The sequence below is a fragment of the Rhinolophus sinicus genome, linkage group LG03, assembly GCF_036562045.2.
Source record: "Rhinolophus sinicus isolate RSC01 linkage group LG03, ASM3656204v1, whole genome shotgun sequence".
Taxonomy (NCBI): domain Eukaryota; kingdom Metazoa; phylum Chordata; class Mammalia; order Chiroptera; family Rhinolophidae; genus Rhinolophus; species Rhinolophus sinicus.
In genome coordinates, this window is record NC_133753.1 from 47,917,742 (window position 1) to 47,938,926 (window position 21,185).

At 42.0% G+C, this 21,185-nt stretch overlaps 2 protein-coding genes across 14 annotated transcripts in view; one reads left to right on the forward strand and one right to left on the reverse strand.

The window, feature by feature from the left end:
• TLN2 (talin 2) overlaps positions 1-7,424 on the reverse strand; it is a 410,543-nt gene extending 403,119 nt beyond the window's left edge. For 2 of the 6 annotated variants that reach the window (XM_074327637.1, XM_019755358.2), the window contains exon 1: positions 7,287-7,424. The gene's annotated coding sequence lies outside the window, so the exon portion shown is untranslated. Of the gene's footprint in view, positions 1-5,789; positions 6,096-7,286 lie in introns of those variants that run through there. The other 4 variants (XM_019755362.2, XM_019755356.2, XM_019755357.2 and 1 more) reach the window with 3 other exon arrangements.
• On the forward strand, positions 6,118-20,687 carry LOC141570579 (uncharacterized). Of its 8 annotated transcripts, XR_012494732.1 has the most exons (5): positions 6,118-7,048; positions 9,459-9,594; positions 12,087-12,200; positions 14,936-16,604; positions 19,145-20,687. XR_012494732.1 is itself a non-coding variant. In XM_074327643.1 (4 exons), the coding sequence occupies exon 1, from the start codon at positions 7,163-7,165 to the stop codon at positions 7,670-7,672; it is 510 nt and encodes a 169-aa protein (XP_074183744.1). In that variant the 5' UTR covers positions 6,409-7,162; the 3' UTR covers positions 7,673-9,273; positions 9,459-9,594; positions 12,087-12,200; positions 14,936-15,197. The 8 variants fall into 8 exon arrangements, 7 of the variants coding, with proteins under 7 accessions (XP_074183744.1, XP_074183741.1, XP_074183742.1 ...); XM_074327643.1 differs by lacking the exon at positions 19,145-20,687 and having other exon boundaries at positions 6,409-9,273; positions 14,936-15,197; XM_074327640.1 differs by lacking the exon at positions 19,145-20,687 and having other exon boundaries at positions 6,409-8,001; positions 14,936-15,197.
• Positions 20,688-21,185: the final 498 nt, after the last annotated feature.

Sequence of the window (21,185 nt, forward strand, 5' to 3'; positions counted from 1 at the left end):
GATGTCTTCTCAGTGTGAAGTACATGATAAGCCCTCAAAAACAACTGCTGCCTAAGTGGACAGCTGACATGGAGAATTTGTTAAGATCGCAGCTGGATGAGTAAAAAGGAAATACAAACATTCCTTTCTTGTTCTACATATTCAGAATAACATCACTTTGGCTGAAATTAAATTACCAGTTAAGAGAAAAATAAAACCATGGTATTAGCAATGACTCTGAAAATGCATTGTGAAATGGGTGGCAGTCTTAATTCGTAGCTCAGAGTGACACATAAATAATGGCTCTCACAACCAAAACATTCTGTACACAGCCTTGGCCACTAGTTGCCATTTAAATGGCACCTGCCACTAAGTCAAGGGTTGTTAGGATGGTCACTAACAGGAGAAGCCTACCATAAGCATTTTGGCTTTTGTTTTTTATCCCCACCCCCTTCCAAGATATTTCTGCCTTTCAAAATCTCCTGCTTATTGGGTAAGGAGGTGTGGGGAGGGCCTGCAGGGCGAGTTTGACAGAGTTCAGATTCCTTAACTCTTTTAACTTTAGGCAAAACATCTGGTTATACCCACCATTTATCCCCATTATTTGTAATAGTTCTCTTTGGCTTATGTTTTAACTAGTCTCCTCATTAAATATAAAAGTAATGGGATTAAAAAGTTCTGGGGGAAAGTACTGTAATTAAAAAGGCACCAGTAGGGTATGTTAAGCTATAATTCTGACCCTGCTTATTAAGTTTTCCTTCTTGTCTTTAAAATTTTTTGTACCCAATAAAAATAACTTTGAATTATTTAACACTTTTTTAGTACTTCCTGTATTGGCCAAACATCACCCAAAATCTCCAAGAAAACATTATGACTCAAAAGTTCTGGAGCAAAAATGTCACACATCACAAGTTTTAGACACTGTCCCAAGAGTCTGGGCATGCCACATACACCACAACACACACAATACATAGCCTGTTAAATTGACAGGCAACTCTCCAAAACACATAAGTGTTTTCTAACCTTTTGAAGTTACAAAATCTTCTTAATAGGAAAAAAAAATGCAGGAACTTTGATCCAGTCATGAAGTTATAATAAGAATCAGGCAAGAGGCAACATAGCACAATTTATAATCTTTGTTAAAATAGACATAAAAAATCGATATCAGTTGTAATATCTCTGTTACAGAGGATCATAAGAGACCACTACAAACAATGGTACACCAACAAACTGTATAATCTAGAAGAAATGGATATATTCCTAGAAACATACAACCTAACAAGACTGAATCATGATGAGATAGAAAATGTGAACAGACCGATTACTAGCAAAAAGATTGAATTAGTAATCCAAAACCTGCCAAAAACAAAAGTCCAGGACCAGACAGCTTAACTGGTGAAGTCTACCAAACATTCAAAGAAGAATTAATACCAATCCTTCTCAAACTCTTCCAGAAAATAGAAGAGAGGGGAACTTTTCCAAACATATTTTATAAGGCCAGCATTACCCTGATACCAGAACCAAATAAAGATGCCACAAAAAGAATTATAGGCTAATATCCCTGATGAACAAAGATGCAAAAGTCCTCAACAAAATATTAGCACACAGAATTCAACAATACACTAAGAGCATCATATGCCATGATCAAATCGGATTTATGAAACAGATACTAGAATGATTCAATATCCACAAATAAGTCAATATAATACACCACATTAACAAAGTGAAGAATAAAAATTATATAATACCTTTATAGATGCAAAAAAAAGCAGTTGACAAAATTCAACATCCACTTATGATAAAAACTCTCAACAAAGAAGCTACAGAGGAAACATACCTCAACATAATAAAGGCTGTATATGACAAACCCACAGCTAACATCATACTCAATGGTGAAAAGCTGAAAGCTTTTCCTCTAAGATCAGGAACAAGACACAGATGTCCACTCCTGCCACTTTTGTTCAACATAGTATTAAAAGTCCTAGCCAGAGCAATTAGGCAAGAAAAAGAAATAAAGGTATCCAAAGTGGAAGTGACAAAGTAACATGGTCACTATTTTTAGATGACGTATTATATACAGAAAACTTTAGAGATTCCATCAAAAAACTGTAATTCAGAATGCAGAACATTCAGAAATGTTGCAGGATACAATATCACTACACAAAAATCTGTTGTTTCTTTACACTACCAATGAACTATCAGAAAGAGTAATTAAAGAAATAATTCAATTTACCATTGCATCAAAAAGAATAAAATACCTAAGAAAAAATTTAACCAAGGATTTGAAAGACCCACACACTGATAACTACAAGACATTAATGCAAAAATTGAGGAAGACACAAATAAATGAAAAGTCATTCAGTGCTTATGGTTTGGAATTAATATTGTTAAAATATCCATACTACCCAAAGCAATATAAAGATTCAATGCAATCCCTATCAAAATTCCAATGGCATTTTTCATAGAAATAAAACAAACAATCCTACTATTTGTATACAACCACAAAACACCCCAAATAGCCAAGGCAATCTTGAGAAATAAGAGCAAAGCTGGAGGCATAATGCTCCCTCACTTAGAACTGTATTACAAAACTATCAACATTAAAACAGCATGGCATTGGCATAAAACATACACATAGATAAATGGAACAGAGAGCCCAGAACTAAACCCATGAATCTGTGGTCAATTAATTTACAACAAAAGAGCCAAGATTATACAATGGGGAAAAGACAGTATCTTCAATAAATGATGTTGGGAAAATTGGACAGCCACACACAAAAGAATGAAACCAGCTCACTACCATACACCATACATAAAAAATTAACTTACAATGATAAAGACTTGAATATAAAGCCTGAAACCATAAAACTCCTAGACGAAAACATAGATACAATAGTAATAAGCTCCTTCACATAGGTATTAAGAGATAAGTATTTTTAATCTGACACCAAAAGCAAAAGCAAAAATAAACAAGTGGAATTACACCAAACGAAAAAGCTTCTGTACAGCAAAGGAAACCATCAACAAATTTGGTGGGATTGTGAATTGGTGCAGGTACTGAGGAGAACTCTATGGAGGTTCCTCAAAGCGTTGAAAACAGAATTACCATATGATCCAGCAGTTCCACTTCTGGGTATTTATCCAAAGAAACTTAATACACTACTTTAAAAAGACATATGCCCCAATGTTCACTGAAGCATCATTTGCAATGGTCAAGATATGGAAGTAACCTGGGTGTCCATCGATAGACAGGTGGCTAACGAAGATGTGGCATATATGTGCAGTGGAATATTGCTCAGCCATTAAAAAAAAAGAATAAAATCTTATCATTTGCAACAACATGGATGGATCTAGAAGGTATTATGCTAAGTGAAATGGGTCAGAGAAAGACAAATGCCATATGATTTCACTCATATGTGGACTCTAAAGAGCAAAACAGACGAACAAACGAAACAGAAACAAACTCATAGATACACAGAACATTTTGATGGTTGCCAGATGAGGAAGGGGAAGGGATTGAGATATACAAATTGCCATTGTGGAAGCAGTCACCGGATGTAGAGCACATCCGGGGAGTATGGTCAATAGTATTGTGATGGTTATGTGTGGTGTCAAATGGGCGCTAGACTTGTTGGGGTGATCGCTTCATAACTTACATAGATGTCGAGTCACTACGTATGTTGTACACCTGAAGCTGATAATGGTGTTATGTGTCAGCTGTGGCTGAAATTTTTTAAAATGTATGAAAAAAAGAAACTGTGAGATATATATATATATATATATATATATATATATATATATATATACACACACACACACACACACACACACACAATGGGATATTATTCAGCCATAAAAAATAATGAAATCTTGCCATTTGTGACAACATGGATGGACCTCAGGGGCATTGTACTTAATGAAATAAATCAGACAAAAAAACAACAACAAACACTGTATGATCTTTCTTGTATGTGGAATCTAAAAAAAAAAAAATCCAAGCTCATAGATAGAGAACAAATTGGTGGTTACAAGAGGTGAGGGGTAGAGGTGGGATGAATGGGTGAACTTTTTTTAGTTTAAATAAATTGAATGAAAATGTTTTTAAATAGATAAATATTATGGTAGAAGATTTGGGAATGAAGATTAAAGAGTTTACAATGAAACTTCTCTTTTTATTTCGGCCTCACTGAGAAAACTTCCCTTTTTTAAAGTTAATTTTTATTATGTTTATTTTACCACATGCACAAAAATATGTGGCATATGTAGTTATAAAACATAATGGTAAAATGAATAAACACATCTTAGATTAAGTTTTTCTTTTTCTGAGCATAGTTGGTAAAAATTTATATTGTTCATCACTTGTAACCATTCTTAACTACTCTTGGGAACTAATAATATGTTGAGAAGGAGGAGTGGAAGAGTGGGGGAATCACTATAATTTGGAGACATAAATGACAGAAACTAGACTAGAACACACACACACACACACACACACACACACACACACACACACACACAGCTCTTTGTAAAACCTGACTTCACTTAAATATACTCTGGGGAAGTGTTTGAAAAACCCTGAACAAGTAGGTTTAGCAGTAGATGAATTCAAGACACACATAAGCCTACGCCTGTAAAGAACATCCCCAGTAATTCATTCAACAGCGTCAACGAATAAATTTCACTTCTCCTTTAGAAATAGAAGCACAACATCAATGTCAAAAATAGAGACTTTAAGAATTCTTTAGTGTCTCCTTGATAATCCGAGTGGGTCCAAAGGCAGAGAGAAACCAGTGACGTCCCTAATCCGAACAGCCCTGTGTTTCTGTGACTCAAGGTACCACCTCTAAGACGGGATGGAGGCTTTCTGCAACTGATTTGATTCACTCCTAAATTAGTTATGCTAATTTTAGATAAATGTACCTTGGGCTCTGGGTGTTGTCCACAATTCTAGGGCTTAATAAAAAGAATTAGCGTTCATGCAGGTATCTCCCCCCCTGTCCCCTCCCCTCCCCTCTCAAGGCCACTTGCCATACCCACAACCCCTCACTTTTTGTGTAGATACCCTAAATCAGCAATCACGGGAAAATGGCTGACATTCATACCGGAGGCACTTACTGAAATGGAAAGGAAGGAGCATCCTGGTCCCTGACATCACAGGGCACATCTCAGAGATAAAAGCTTTCCCTCCCTCCTCCCACCACCATCCCCCGTTTCTGTGATCCCTTGAAGCCTCTCCAATGATGAAGCCCCAAAGTGCTGACATGACCTCAAATGGCATCATTTCAACAAGACACCGAGGAGAAAGGCTGTCAAATTCCTGCATACGGCTGATTGTAGATCAGCAAACACGCCCTTCCCCTGCCCCTTCACAAAGCAAAGATCACAATCTATTTCAAAAGTAAAGATTCCCCACTGCCCCACTCCTGAGAAGTCGCCAACTCCAAGCTCTAGAGAAGGCAAGAGACAGGGCGCAATCCGACGAATGCCATAACTCAGCACACCAGGTAGTCTTAGAAGCCAAAGTAAGTGGTACTTAGCACACCAGGGTACTTGTAATTTGGACGTCCATTCTCCAAAACCTCATCCCTACCCTACTGTCGTTAGCTGTGTCTTGGACAATGCCAACATTTCAGCTCATTCCTCCCCTCGTCTCCTGGAAATAACCGGAGGTGAATTTTCACCACAAGACACAGGGATTCTGAATCAACTCTCTTCCACCAGTCACCTCAGCTCTTCACGGGCAACAAAAATCCGAGTTTCCCCACGCGTCACTGAAGCCCCAACTTCTGGAAACCCCTCCCGCCCCTTACCTCGCCTGCACGAGCTGGCATCGCGGCAGCAGCAGAGCACGCAGCCGCGGGCGCTGCTGCTGTCGCCGCCTCAACCTAGGAGGCAAGTGGAGGTTCGGGCTGGTCTAGGGCCCGGGGGCGATGGCAAGCCAGGCCCTCGGCCCTGAGCCGCGAACCCGGGCGCCTGTTTTCCTGCAGGGAGTGAGCTCCCGCGCTCTGCGGAGCAATCCGGCGAACCCTGGCGCCGGGAAGACGCTCTGCACCCGGCGCCGGCGGGGAGAAGCCACCAGGCGCACGGCTCCTGCGGAGCGCCTGGGCAGCGGGGGCGGCGGGGAGAGGGGCGTGTTCCTTGCGCCTCCGAGCCCGAACGCCGCGTCTTGGCGGGACAGGGAAAGGAGGCGAGTGGAGCGCGCTGTCCCTGACGGCAGCCCGGGGCCCTCAACCCGGGCTGGACCGGCCTGGCGACGCGCTGCAGCCCGCGCGCCCTTGCGGGGACAGCCGCCGTGCCGACCCAGCGCGGCAGCCTCCGCGCCTGCCTCCTCGCCAAACTTTTCGGGCGAAAACCGCTCCTGTCCCTCCTGCCGGGGCGCCACACTATCCCCGGGGCCCAAAAACTGTTCACCCCCTCGCCTCCGCAGCCAAGACCCACTGAAAATATGGCGCCCTCGAACGTCGTTCCTCGGTCCCCTCAGGGAATCCCGAAATGCCAGTCTCCAGGACCCCGGGCTCCCTGTGGGCGCGAAATTTCAGCTGGTGGGGCCGAGAAAGGGGAAGGCGCCGCTCGTCCAGTGCGACACTGACTCCAAATTCAGCGGCACTGAATCCAAATCCTGCTCTCGCTCTCCGCCCGGCGCTGCCCGCGTCCTTCAGCCACAGCAGTTTGCTGGTGGAGAAATTGCCAAGTAAAGGGGAGTCGTGGAATCGGCAGGTCTGAGAGTCCGGGACTGGGCAAGGAGCTCCGCACCGGCGGGCTGTCTTTGCCCGGAGCCTCGGCCCGAGACTTGTTTGCAAAGTGGCGCTGAGTCGGGGCGGCCAGTGCTGGAATGAAGCCGCTCCGCCCGCGCCAACTCTCCTGGCGCGGGCGCCCGGCCGGGGCCAAGGGGACACTCCAGGCAGGCCAGGCTGCTTTTCAAAGCCCAGTTACCGGAAACCCAGCGGGAACCCCGGAGGGGACCAGCTGCCCACCGCCAAGAATCCGCTTTTGGGCGCCGGCTGCGAAGCTGTTTGCAAACCGCTGCACCCGGGTCGAGTGCAGTGAAACATACATGTGCAATAGACAGGTGCATTAATTTTATTTTATTTTTATTTTCCTGCAAAAAGCCTTCCTAGAATATCAAATCTGGGAGCTTTGAGGGTTTTTTGGTTTTTCTTTCTTCATTGGCATCACTCACGAGATGCAAAAGGGAGGAAAACACCACCCACATTTTCCTTCTGTCGGGAGGGAAAAGACACGAGAAATTCATGCAACGTGCATGCAGCTGGAGGAAGAGGAAAACCCGAGTGAGCCGTGCGCCTTACCGGGGGATGCATTTACTGTCTCATTGCAGAGCGCCTGCCCGGGAGTGCAGCCGGCGTCCCCCTACGCGCCCGGCGACCGCTCTGCTCCCGCAGCCTCTGCCGCTGCCGCCGCCGCTGGCTCCGGGCGCGGAACAAGAGCCGAAGGCGAGCGCGAGCGCACGGCCCGCGAGCGCAGGGAGGGCAGGAAGCGCGTCATCACTCGGGGACGGCGTGGCCCCGCGCGGCTCCAGTCCGGCCGCTGCGCCGCGCAGCACCGCAGCTGGGCCAGTACCCGCGCCCTCGAGCTCTTCCTGGGTCTTTACTCGGGAGATCGGGATGTTGGAAGGTCCGCGAGGGAAGGCGATGCGCCGGCCGAGCTGTCGCGGGGAGAGGAGGGCGCAGGGTGACCTCAGCTCCCCAGAATTCGGGCTCTGCTGTTTAAAGGAGATTGGGTTGGGCGAGGGAGAGGGGAGGGAAGCGGCATCTTGTGGGATGGGGCCCCAGGCTCCGCAGAGCGCTTCCCCCGACCACTGGCCAGGTCCTGGAGGGAGACAGGTGTGGTGCAACGAAAAGACCTTATCCGGCTGTGTGATTCGGCTGCGATGCCGCTGGCGGGAACTGGCGGGAAGACTGTATCTCTCTGCAAGTGTTGCACATTCGGACACCGAAACTGCTGGTCAGAGGTCACTTAGATTTTTCAAGAACCGCTTTAGGATTGGGGGACGTACTCTATTAAGTAAGAAAACAAAATGTTCTCCTGCCTACTATGCCCTTGAATAGTCATTGATATGTCTCTCACATTTACACAGTCATTAGGATGACATGGAACGATGTGAAGGTTTTTAGCGGGACGAGGAGACAAATCACAGAACACTATCATGTGATCCCGTTTTTAAAAACTATGATACGCGAAGGGAATCAGAAAAGAATGGACAGATAAATACCAGGATGTTACCTGGTCTCTCAGTGATTGGTGGAATTATGGGTGATTTTTCTTTTTCTGCTTAGTTCTAGTTACTGAGTTTCCTGTAAGGGACACATTACTTTTGTAATTTCAAAATAAAAGTTTTTAAATAAGAAAGGAACTGGCTTTTTCCCCCCATCCCAATACAAAACGACTAAGGTAGAACCCTCTTCCTAAGAAAATAAGTAGCAAATTTCTTCAATTACTCATAAATGAAACTACTGCAACTTTATAGTGTTTCTCAGAGCACGAAACTGCTGTCTCTATAAACTGGAGGAGAGTGAGTTGATTTTGTAAATTGAAACTATCTTGAAGAAGTCCACTGGGACATTGGATAAGACTGGACTTTCTAGAAGAACAATAGCATGTCTTTGTCTAGGCTGATGAACTTGATTTTATTATTACAGCAGAGATCTTTATAACCTTAGGGTGCAGCTTTGTAACTTATTGCAGAAAATAAATTTTATAAATCAAAAAGTACAGCCAGAGAACCAATTAATTGGCAACTTGAGAAAGTCCTAAAAGTTGTAAGGTATAGACTGTTTCTAATTGCACAAGTAAAATGTTTCTGTTCACATTTTTTTTAAAATTGGGGAATATTGGGGTACAGTGTGTTTCTCCAGGGCCTGTTAGCTCCGAGTCGTTGTCCTTCAGTCTAATTGTGGATCCAAGTCATTGTCCTTCAGTCTAATTGTCAGCTCCAAGTCCAGTCCCAGTTTTCAGTCTTTGGTTGCAGGGTGTGCAGCCCACCAACCCACGTGGGAATTGAACCAGCAACCTTGTTGAGAGCTCCAGCTCTCACCAACTGAGCCATCTGGGCCTCCCCTCCTGAAGCTCAGGGGCAGCTGGTTATCTTCAATCTAGTTGTGGAGGGCGCAGCTCACTGGCCCATGTGGGAATCAAACCGGCAGCCCTATTGTTCAGAGCTCACATTCTAACCAACTGAGCCATCCAGCCGCCCTTAACCACAGCTTTTTAAAACATTCATCAGTCTAACAGAAGAACTGATGGTGGCAGCAAGCCACCTCAAGGGATAGTTAAAAAGTAAGTGTTTATTGATTTCTGTAAGAGATTGGTAATAAGCTCATTAAATTAATGCCACCTAAGTTGTCCTTTGGTTTACTGACGAAGAGCTATCATATTTTTGTAGTTCATATGCTAGGTTTACATAAGTTCATCAAAGCAGAAGAACTGATTACAACTAAAATCATTTTTTCCCTTCCACTTAGACCTTGTTCCATAGGGCCCATCATGCACCTCAACATCTGTTGCATTTCAAGATATTCCATCACTTAATTCACTCTTTTCAGAGTATCCCCATGTTCTTCCACTGCCTGGCAATGAGATGCTGTTTAATATTTGAAGGTAAGCTCCACGACAGCAAGGATCTTATCTGCATCTCCCTACCTAAAAAAGGGCCTGGCACTTAGTGAGTGCCCAATAAATATTCATTTCATGAAAACAGCAAATTTGTTCACTGTCTATTTGGCTAGTTCCTAAGTTATTTGAAAAATTCTCTCTCCTATTAGACTGTCAGCGTAATCCTGGGATGCTAAGAGCTTGTGGAGTGATAGCCTTTAATTTATTGTTTTCAAAATAGCAGCCACATTCTAAGAGCAGTGAGGTGCAAGTGTCTGAATATCTGTGCATTACTAATTAACACTATTTTGTGGCTCTCTGAGGTCAGGCAAACCCTTTTCTTTAGTGAGAACATCAATCCTAGAACTCCTTGCTTTACTCCTAGATTCTAACCAAATGACTTTGGGCATTTCATTTATTTTTATTATGCCTCAGTTTCTCTATGACCTCAAATTCACTTACTGTTTCTTTAGAAAAACCAAGTCTAACCATTCTACAGCCCAACAGTATATTTTTCAATAACTTCCCCAATAGAAGTAAAATTGATTTTACCAGTAACCTATAGTAAGTGCTCTGAAATTGAGATTCCTCCCCTAGGCCTGAAAAGATAGTTATTTCTAAATGTAGTTGAGTTACTCAATTTCTAAATTGAGTCAGTTACTGGTGGTCTCTTTATACTAGTCACAGTGATCATAGTTTCATCGTAGACCAGCAAAAAAATCTGACTTCTTTTAACAAGTTCACATTATTGGGCTTTGTCTCCACCCAGCCGAGAAAACATGGTGGCAGTTCACCTTAGAGTATCTAGGGCCTGAGGTAAAACTCATTCCATCTAAGCAATTTACCAAGGCTTCATATTGTCCCACTTCCTTCCTAGGTCATTAGGAACTAAAAATATATACATTTCATATGAATAAATAGTGCAGTATTGGGGGAAGTAAATCAAATAGATATCTTCCAAGTCAATAAATACATCTAGTACTAAAATCCATTTTTATTATAAGCTAGAACTATAAATACCAAAGCAGATATTTCTTGGTGCTACAGAGCCAGATGATAAAAAATTGCTTGTCTCCCCCCATTGCACTATTAGTCGTAACCTACTGTCTTCCTGTGTGCACTTATATATATACTTGAGCAAACTCAACTGTCTATATTGAAGAGCAAAAAGAAATTCCACCAAATATTTTGTTCCACTTTTGTTTATAAGATCATATTTTATGTTATGTTAAGATAACTTCTAGGGATTCTTTGATACAATACACCAACAGTTCATGACGTTTTCCCCCTTTCAAAATCATTTGTGTCCACTCCCCGGAACAAGGTAAATATGGGAATCACATTTTCTAAAAATTGCCTATTGCTTAGAACCAGATATTAAAACAAGATACTCAGGCTTCTATTATCATACAGCATCTTTAGGTTTATAGAAATCTCTCCATCTCTTTTCTAATTGTAAGTTCTAGGAGAGAATATTATCCAATAATTACAGAGGGGATATTATCTGACTTTCAATACAGCATATAACTAAGTTACTTTCATTTTATTTGAAAGGCAGCCATTTGACATTTTGCAAGAATTAATGTATTTTAGTTTTTTTAGCTGTCTCCAAGCATGGGGCCTCACCTCATTCCTGACTATGCAGGATGGAGTGACAGGTGCAGATTTAAATAAGTTTTTAAGAGAAAATTGCTCCCATGGATTCAGGAAATGATTATTATTGTACCCAATACAAGACATGCTTGAGATGAGCTTTTCTTTTCCTATGGTATATAAAACACACTATGGAAGCTTCTTTAAATGTCTTGGAAGAAACATGCTGTCTAGAAGAATACCAATAATTATTATGCTAAATTGGATTTCTCTTTAATCCAAATAAAATGGCAATATAAACAATATGTGAGGCAGGGTGTTTTGATTGCTTGCTCATCGATTTGAGAAGGGGTTATTACACAGTAGTTCAAAATGTTTTTGACATGTTTTCATTGTGGATCATCAAAACTTTTATTAAATATGGAACTCATTTTTTTGTTTTTATCAGTGGACTCCTTTTATTTCCTGTAAAGTTTGGAAACAACTTCTGCTAGCTATGTGTGGAGAGAGAACGACAGTAACTCTTACAAAAAAATATGTAACTCTTAAGTCTCTTTGAGACTCTATGATAACAACCTCATTCCGCACTGAGTTAGTGAGGCAATCTTACCCCACAGTTCACCCCCATTTTCCCCCAAAGCAGTTTATTCCTTTATTGATCTTTGGCCTGGATCATGAACAATTTATGGTGGGAAAAGCTCCAAAGTGTCAAAAGTATGTACATATATGTGCCTACTTCTACTACCTTTGTGCTCTCCGCAGAGACCAGGAAACAGGCAGAAACACTGAAGGGTCTGGGAACAGCAGTTTCCCCTCGGATGGGCTAGGGTAACAAAATTTGTGACTAAGCCATAGAGGAGGGCTGGAGAGAAAAACTGTTCAGAATCGACCATCTTTGTTTCTAGGGTGTATTGAGGAACTCAGATTCCAGTGAAGTGAGAGAAGACTAAAAGAACCACAAGAATGATCCAAGAGCAAAGAACCAGGAGCATCCCCAGTCAGGAGAGGCAATGGGGCAGGTAAGATGTTGGATAAGAGATGCAGGGACCTGGGATCATGAGATGGAATGGATGGGACTCTTGGGTGGCCTCACCATATGTATGCTTTAGAAAACAAGGCAAGACAAAAAAGATAGATGTTTTCATTAAAACTTTTCGATATTAAGGACTTTCTAGAGAACAGTGCTGGGTCATTCAATCAGATGTGCTTCTAGGGTCTAACACTGTGATAGGCACATGGAAAGCCCTCAATACATTTTCTGAATGAACAAACAAATGATGTGTGGGGTTTAAGCCCAATGGTGTGTTATGCCAAACAAAATAAATGACTGGAACTCTATATCACAGCCATCTCCAGCGTCATGCGACCACTGATGTTTCCACTGTTTTTAACCATAGCACTTATACTTGACTCATATTCACACATCTGCCTTGTCAGCAGATCAAGTTTCCTGATGGCTGGGTTCCTGAGGGATCGTATCTTACTCATATTTAAGTCCTCAGTTCTTGCAGTAGTACTTAGTACAAAGTAGGTGTTGAGCAAATATCTGTTAAAGGAATGACTGAAGGAATGAAAAACTTGTAACTTACCAAAAGACCCAAATCTTTAACATTGACTCATTTCAGTGTCATCTAAGCTTCCCTTCAGTCCACCCCTCCCCACAGCCAACACTGCATCCTACGTGCTTGAAGAAGTAAATTATATGGATGGGGAAAATGAGCTGGAAGGTTCTAGAATGAAAGGAGACCCTTAGCAGGTCATGCGCTCATTTGGAAGATAGCACTACTGTGGTAGTGCTATGGTTTACCAAATAAACTTGACAGAGGCTGGATGTCACCAGTGTGGTCTGGTATGGACTCTGGTGGTTTCTTACCCATATGTCCTTTGGTGTTTTTTGGGAACAGACTCAGAAACCACTTCACATTTCCACAAAATGAGCATAGCTGAGGCCATTCCTTCAGAAGAGATGGTGGCCTCCCACATTGCCACTAACAGAGAGACAAGTGATGAAACGTGAAATTACTGATAAGCGGAGGGGAATTGTTGTAGTCCACTTCTTGACTGACAGATTTTAAGATTAAGACTAATGATATTTGTTGGAATTTTGTTCTTCTGCAACTGAGGATCTATTGTGAGGGTTCTGTTTTCTACCTTACCTGGTTCTATTCAAGATTACACAGGTCAGTCCTGACAAAAGTAATCACTTCCAAAGGGGCCAGTTTACTGGGGAGGAGAATAAGGATTGAAATGGGAATCAGGAAACCTAGGTAGCTCCACAGGAGATACGTGACCTTGGACATGTCCCCTCACTTTTAACATCAGAGAATTCTCATTGGGAAATGGAGTGGGTTGCGTCCAGTAATCCATAATTCTAGCTTTCTATCGTTTCCATACACACCTGTAAACCATATCATTGGTGCCATTCGTCTGACATTTATAATCTATTGCCTTATACTATGTATAGTTAATGTACATATCTTGTTTCCTCAGCTAGAGTATAATCTTAATAGCTGAAACGCATCTTATACTTTATAGTGGTTGCTGTAGCTCATCTGCTGAGGTTCTCCTTCCCTCAACTGTTGTGGCTGATGGTTCTTATCTGACACACTCTCCACTCCTCCTGGGAAGTGTGTGTGTCGAGGGGGTGGACACAGCCAGAATCCAATGGCTAGATGGTTGAGGTGTATGTGTGAGGGAGGCAGGGGAGGAAGTGGGTGGCGATAAGGGCCAGTGAGAGATAACTCTGAAGAGCTGCCGCAGCAGCAGAGCTTCCCATGGGATCCCTGGGGTATTTTTGTAAGTGCATCACAGTCCAATCTCTTCCTTTGTTTGTCCTGCTTTCCTCACTCCCTCACAGGTATGGTTCTGAGAGCAAGCCCCAGTCAGTCTCCTGCATGCATACCTCAAAGTCTGTTTTCTGGGGGTCATAACTATGTTCCTCGCTACCTTCCCATCTCTTTCCACGTACCCACCACTCCCCCTGTGCAAGGTGGGCTCAGATGAACTGAAGTCCACAGGGGCTGCAGCAGGGTAGGAGAGAAGCCCATGCTGGTTGAAGCCCTGTTCTTTGTCTCCGCAAATACCGAAACTGACAGCGTTTCTCCCAGTGTCCAAGTCTCTACTAGCAGAGCCAAGAACAGAGGAAATGTTCTCCATCAGTAAAGCACCAGGAGTGTTTTGTTCCTGCTCATCTCTTTTCATGTGTGTGTCTAATTCCTGGCAGCAGCTAGAGTGGAGGGACCGGATCCTACATAGCTTGACTAAGACCAACAGAATATTTAAAAGCTGGCCGGTCTCCTTGTGCTTCGAAAGCCAGAGACAAACCTTGTTTTTCAAACTGCTTCCTTTTTCAAATGAAAACCAGGAGGAAAGTGACAGTCTGGGATCCATCAGCATAGATGGTGTCAAGGTGTTCGGTGAAGCTTGCTGTTCCCTTCCATAATAAAGGGGGAAATTGCTTTAGGCAATGCTGGCTCCCCACATGCTCTAATAAATTTACTTTGTTCTTGCTCTTATGAGCATGTTGTGTCATTTTTAACTAGATTAATTCAGAATCTACACACACAGCCACACACACACATCTTTACCTTTGGAGCCAACTGACTGTGTTATATCATCTTGTGTTCACATAAACCTTTCAAATGAATGCTCGCTTTTATTATGCAGTATCATTGCCTTTGTGCTGTACATTTTCCTTGGATAGCCAGGAGTATCTGTGTCTAATTTCTCTCTCTCTTTTTTTTTTTTTTGGTAGAATCTCAGACATTTGATATGATTTATAGAAGCACAATGCTTTGAAATGATAAGAGAATGGACCGCAGACTTGGGGCATATTTAAATCATTAAACCATTGTCTGGTACTGTGCGGTTCCAAAAGGAAAGAAGAACAGTCGACACCAGAAAATTTCCTGCTGGAATTCTGCCAAGGAATAGCTGGCCGTCCTGGGGAGGTCCGTCATTATGGGACTTTGCTGTTTGTAAATTTAATAAACGGCTCACATCTGCTTATAATATTATGGAAGTCTATGCTAGAAGTACTTCTTACATAAAGCACATGGTTTATTTTACAAATCTATCAATGCTTTCTGTTTGTAGGATTTGTCAGGGTGTATGGGAAAGACACTACACCTGCATTTACACAGGAGAGTCTAGGCCACAGCGTTTGTGTCTACTTGTGCTTCGCACCACAGCGTGCTATAGCTAAAACTTTGGAAATCTAGTCCTTCCCAGGCATGGTGCAGCTGAGGCCCAGAAGAGGCGAGGGACTCCACGGCAGTTCACCGGGGTTAATGACAGAATCAGGGCTCAGAGGGTGTCACAGCCCAACCTCCCTCTCTCATTCCCTCCCTTCCTCCTTCCTCCCACTTCCTTCCTTCTTTCTTGCTTCTTTTTGTATGGAATCGGCTTACTTATACTCCTCAGTTTGTGGCCCGTTAGCAGTGTCGTTTGTCTGGTTGTGGTCCCTCTCATATTTGATCCCCGTGGACTACTTCCTTGCTCCCATATAGAGAACCATTCTGAGGTGTTTAATGTTCATCATTTATGTTTTTGTGAATCTTGAAAAATGTGTATTCCCCCTCCCCACCCTGACAGTATGATGGGAGATTCTCCCACTTTGTTCTGTGTATGTTCTGAGCCCACTGCCTCTGACCACTGCCAAGTTCTCCAAGGCCACAGCTGTTCCCACCATATTGCCCTGCCTCTGCGTCACTTCATCCCACAGTGGTTCCACAACAGCCTATCTTGGCTCGCTTGCTCTCTTTCAAGCAAAAACCACATTTTTTCCCCTTATTAAACTTATAACGCAGAATAAGTCCAAGGAATATAAGCGATTTTGCAGTGGCTTCAGTAACCTTTCACCTCTAGATAAATTACTGGTATGATTTAATACAATACAGATGGAAAGTGTTCGAAAGCTGTTTTTATTCAATCAAAATGGGCAGAGTGCTTTTAAAATGTTTTGCCAGCATTAACTTCAATTCTCAAGAGAAAAATATCTTCATCGTTAAAAAAAAAAAAAATTGGCAGGAAGATGGGGGAAAGAACTATTTTCTGAAGGGCAATTTGGCAATATGTATCCAAAGCCTTTGATCTAGTAATTCCACCTCTAGGAATTGATCACAAGGTAATAATAAGGAGTAGGTGCAAAGAGTCACCAAATAATGTTCACGGCAGCATTACCTATAATGGTGAAAAAACTGGGATCAGCCTCAATGTGCCACAATAAAGGATAAGTTGAACTGTGATATAGTCTATGAACTCATTCATTCAGCTCATATTTATTGAGTTCCTGCCATGTGCTAGGCACGGTGCTGATGACTGAGGACAGAAGGAAGATTAAAGTAGACAAGATCCCATCATGGAAAACCGTGAGCCATGAGACCTGATGCACTGGCAACATCATGATATAATGATAAAACCAGGTAACAAGAAAAAGCACTATTGTTACAATGTACCATGTTTTATTTTTAGATTTATAATCATAAAATGTTATTTTTAAAAAAAGAGCAAAAGTTTTCCCATAAGTATAAAATCACCGATATGATTTAAAAAAAATAATTATTCAAGGCTGTGCCCTGTCAGTGGAGAAGCCAGACCCATTCTCAGAGGCAGTAATGACGCCCAGGGGCTGCTGTCCTGGGGGGCAGTCAATGCCGACTTCATCATTACGAGCCAAGTAATCCCTGGGCCACTGAGCTGGGAGCTGAGAGGTCTGAGTTCCAGCTGGGACATCATGAGGTTCAAGACAAACTTCCATGTGTTCAAGGTTCCCTTTCCCTCCTACAAAATGAAGGTGCTGGACATTGATGATCCCCTTCAGTCTTAAAGTTCTTCCTTTTCTCGTGATTGTATTTCACATGCTGTCATTTTCCCTTTTGTGGCTGGGTTGTGACATGTTTGTGTTTTTCCACTCTCTGAGTGACTGAATTGGGTCACTGCTCCACAAATCCAATTGTCAGTGTGTCACCTGTGGAAATGACTGGAAATTGCTCATGCTGAGAATGGTGAAGTTGTGCTGTGCCTGTATGTCCTTAGGGTTTCTGTTCTCCAAATTGCGTGTGTTACTAATAAATAGTAAAACTAATTCTGCCAATCAAATACAAAACAGTCAAGATTTTTCTAGTTATAGCCCACATGCTCTTCCTATTTAAAAAATGTTTACTTATAAAGTGAATTTTCTGCTAAAACTGGATTTAAAATTTCCTCCTTTGTATTTTTAGAATTCGCAAATCAAATGCTATTTCAAAGTAAGAGCATATGGTTCCACCAAAACCCACAGAAACATTTATTGTTATCTTCCTTTATAATAAAATGATTTTAAAACAATTTTTATTTTAGAATTAGCAAGTCAAATGCTATTTCAAAGTAAGAGCATGATATTCCATCAACACCCCTGGGAGCATTTATTATCTTTCTTTATAATAAAATGATTTTAAAACACCCTTTCTGATTGCTACCATGCGATGATTAGGCTTTGAACTGTTAAACATCAAGCATAGTTTCCATGTTAGGAGATGGACAGTGTATAGGAGAGTCCAGAACAATTGCTGGTGGAAATGTCTGACGGGCACTTGTCAATGTCACGTTTCACTTGCTTCTTCACTTGCATTGCCTTTGCCTAGTGTTTCTGGACTTTCTTGACCATTCACAATTTTAACCAATGAAATATTTGAGTAGAGCATTTTATGTTTATTACCTCAATTTTTCTCAAAGTAAAGTCTGCAGACCTTTGACAGTACAAACAACTTACTGAGCTCTTTAAAAACACAGATTCCTGGACTCAATCCCAGACCTACTAAATCAGAATCTCTGGGGTTGAGACGTGGGGATCTGAATTTTGGACAAGCCTCCCCCTGCCAAGTGATTCTTCTGTGCACTAAAATTTAAGAATCCCTGAACTTTATTATTTTATAAGAAAATTAGCTACTCTCAAATATTTTATCTTCTCACTTGTAATCCCATTTTCTTTTTGTCCAATACATCAAAATTCCCAGTACTGATCCTTGAAATAGTCTCTACAATTAACCTTTCCTCCTGAAAAATTGGCTATTAATTTCCTCTATGAGTTTGTGTGTGTATTTAGTTTTATCCAGGAAGGTCCCATGACAGGATCTCATTTCTCACCACTGTTACTGTTACTATTTGGACTTTTATTTTTAAAGACACTAGGGTCCTTATGAAGACAAAGCTGACTTTATTCTACAGTGAATTCTGGAATTAGAATGTCTTTTTTATGTCAAAAGAAAGAAAATGACTCTGCCCTTTATTCACACACAAGTACTTTTCCAGTGATAGCCCAGCAGCTCTAAATCCAAGTAAGGTGTCCCACAACCAACATCAGCCTGCATAGTTCCTATTTATGGAAGAAAGTGGAAGAGAAAAAAGACAATAAGAGTATCTAAAGCCAAAGAACAGATTTACATTCTTTTAAAAAACAAATATACTGGTCTTCCCTTTCTCACCACAATCTCCCATCTCCTTACCCTGGAAGTGAGTTCAGCAATTAGAATCTAGTGGTTAATTTTCTAACCAAATCTATCTTATTATTAGTCATATATTCAAATGACTTTCTGTATTAGTTACCTATTGTTATATAAAAAGTTGTCCCAGATTTAGTGGATTAAACAATAAATATTGGGCTGGCCCCGTGGTTCAGGCAGTTGGAGCTCCACGCTTCTAACGCAGAAGGCTGCCAGTTCTATTCCCACCTGGGCCAGTGGGCTCTCGACCACAAGGTTGCCGGTTCAACTCCCACCAAGGGATGGTGGGCTGCGCCCCCTGCAATTAACAATGGCAACTGGATCTGGGAATGAACTGTGCCCTCCACAACTACAATTGAAAGGACAACAACTTGTCTTGGAAAAAAATCTTGGAAGTACACACTGTTCCCCAATAAAGTCCTGTTCCCCCTCCCCCAATAAAACAAAACAATAACAATAAATATTTACTTACTATCTCACAGTTTCTATGGGTCAAGAGTCCAAGAGCACCCTGGCTCAAAGTCTACCATGGGGTTCCAGTCAAGCTGTCAGCCAGAGCTGCGATCTTCTGAGAACCTGACTGGGACTGAAGGATCTGCTTCCGGAGCAGCCCTTTCACGTGCCTGGCAAGTTAGTGCTGGTTGTCGGTAGGAGGCCTCGCTTACTTTCCATGTGGACCTCTCCATGTGACTGCTGGAGTGATCCAAGGGATACAAGCAAAACAGAAACCACAATGCCTTTTATAACCGAGCCTCTGAAGTCATACTCCATCATTTCTGCGATTTCCCATTCAGTGTGGGAAGGGTATGAACACCAGAAATAAAAGAATCAGAGGGGAAAGACGCCTTTGTTGTGTGGGGTTAGTGCTGGGACAGGTGACAAGTAGGAAGGGCCCATTCAGAGAAGTGTGAAGGAAGCATCGGGGACATGAGGTAGATAGCTTTGGGAGCTTTTCTCACTCTGCTCCATTTCTAGGTCTGAAGTCATGTATGATAATCTGTAAAGCCTTTCACCAAGTCAGACTAGAAAGCTGTTGGAGAAATTTGAAAAAAAAAAAAAAGAGGAAAGCAAGTCAGGAAAAGTTACCTCTCCACCATGCCACCGTCCACCCCCTTTTTGGTCCCTTTGACAAAACTAATGGCAAAGGGGGAAAGCAGAATGTTTGAGTTCTCCAGGGAAACATGAATTACATGTAAAAGTGCACTGTGATGTATCTGGTTTGGATAATAATCTCCTAGGCTTGCCTAAATGTTTTGAGGTCCATATTGACTGGTTGTGAGGCCAATTTTCCTGGAGTCTTTGGAATTAGAGGCATGGGAGGAGAGATTATCATATTGGAAATAGATTTCAAAATGGATTAGAATTATAGTTGTAAGTCTTCCTAAACCCTGAGCAACTAGGCTTTTAATAAACTATTTACTTTTGCTAAGAAAGAACATGGGAGGAAACAAAACCCTGGACTAGAGCTCTGGAGACCAGAGGACTGGTCTGATGGGGCCCCTGACACTACATAGCACACCCTGGGTCTCGCTCTACCCAGAGGAACACATGGTCGATCATACTTCTCTTCTTCTGTATCAAGTAAGAGTAATATCAAAGGGTCCCATTATTGTTGAATAGCTTGTCCAAAGATTAAAGAATGGGCCTGTTTACGGCTCTGGAGGGAATCAGTTAGACAAATAGAAGAAAGTGGTGGGGAGGAAAGTAAGGGAGGATGATGGAAACATTCCAGCCGCTGGCTGTGAGTAAGCAGCTAACTCTGGGAGGTGAGCACATAGAAAGAGCTGAAGAAGGATGATTTCCTTCTCTCAGCATAATGATGACCACACACCAAGAGGGGACAATCAGGAATAATGTACAAAACAATTATGACTCCCTTTGGAAGACTGCATTTCTTCATCTGTGTCTGTGGTCATTGTAAGGTTTTTCACACACTTTTACTAAAAGTTCATCAGTAAAGTATCCAGGGTAGTTTATTTTCTTTCCATAAGAGAATTTAATTAAATGTTAGGGGTATTAAGCAAAGCTCAGGCTTTTATATGCAGGTCTTTTGTAGTTTACTCTGTTCCTGGAACAGATTTCTGACATAGAAAAACTACCTTTTGAGCTGTCTATGCATTATCTGCTTATCTATGTATTTTTTTTTATCACTAAACAGTTATGGACATATTTTGATTAAAAGTATTGAACTTTTGACAGAGTTCTTTTGTGTGTGTCCGTTACAAATCATGAAAGAAATCTGAAGTAATATATGATGGAAAAACAGGAGCCCAACTCTGCTCTTGTGAAACTCAGGTGTAATGAAACCGCCCTGAACTTAGTTAGCACCAGGAAAATTTGGTCTGAATACACTCTCTGCCACCACTTGCACCAATCACTTAACCTTTCTCAGCTTCAGATCTTCAACTGAAAAATGGCATTACAACATCTACCTAACAGGGATGTTGTGAGGATTAAATACAGTGACATATGGGAAAGCACTTGGCATGTTCCCAATACATCGTTGGATTAATCCATGGCCAT

What these genes read in the sequence shown, in the direction of transcription:
- LOC141570579 (XM_074327638.1), top strand. Translation starts at nt 7,230, where the DNA reads ATGCAACGTGCATGCAGCTGGAGGAAGAGGAAAACCCGAGTGAGCCGT. An exon ending in TGGGGGACGTACTCTATTAA is followed by an intron (nt 8,002 to 12,086) that starts GTAAGAAAACAA and finishes CTTTGTTTCTAG; the next exon opens with GGTGTATTGAGGAACTCAGA.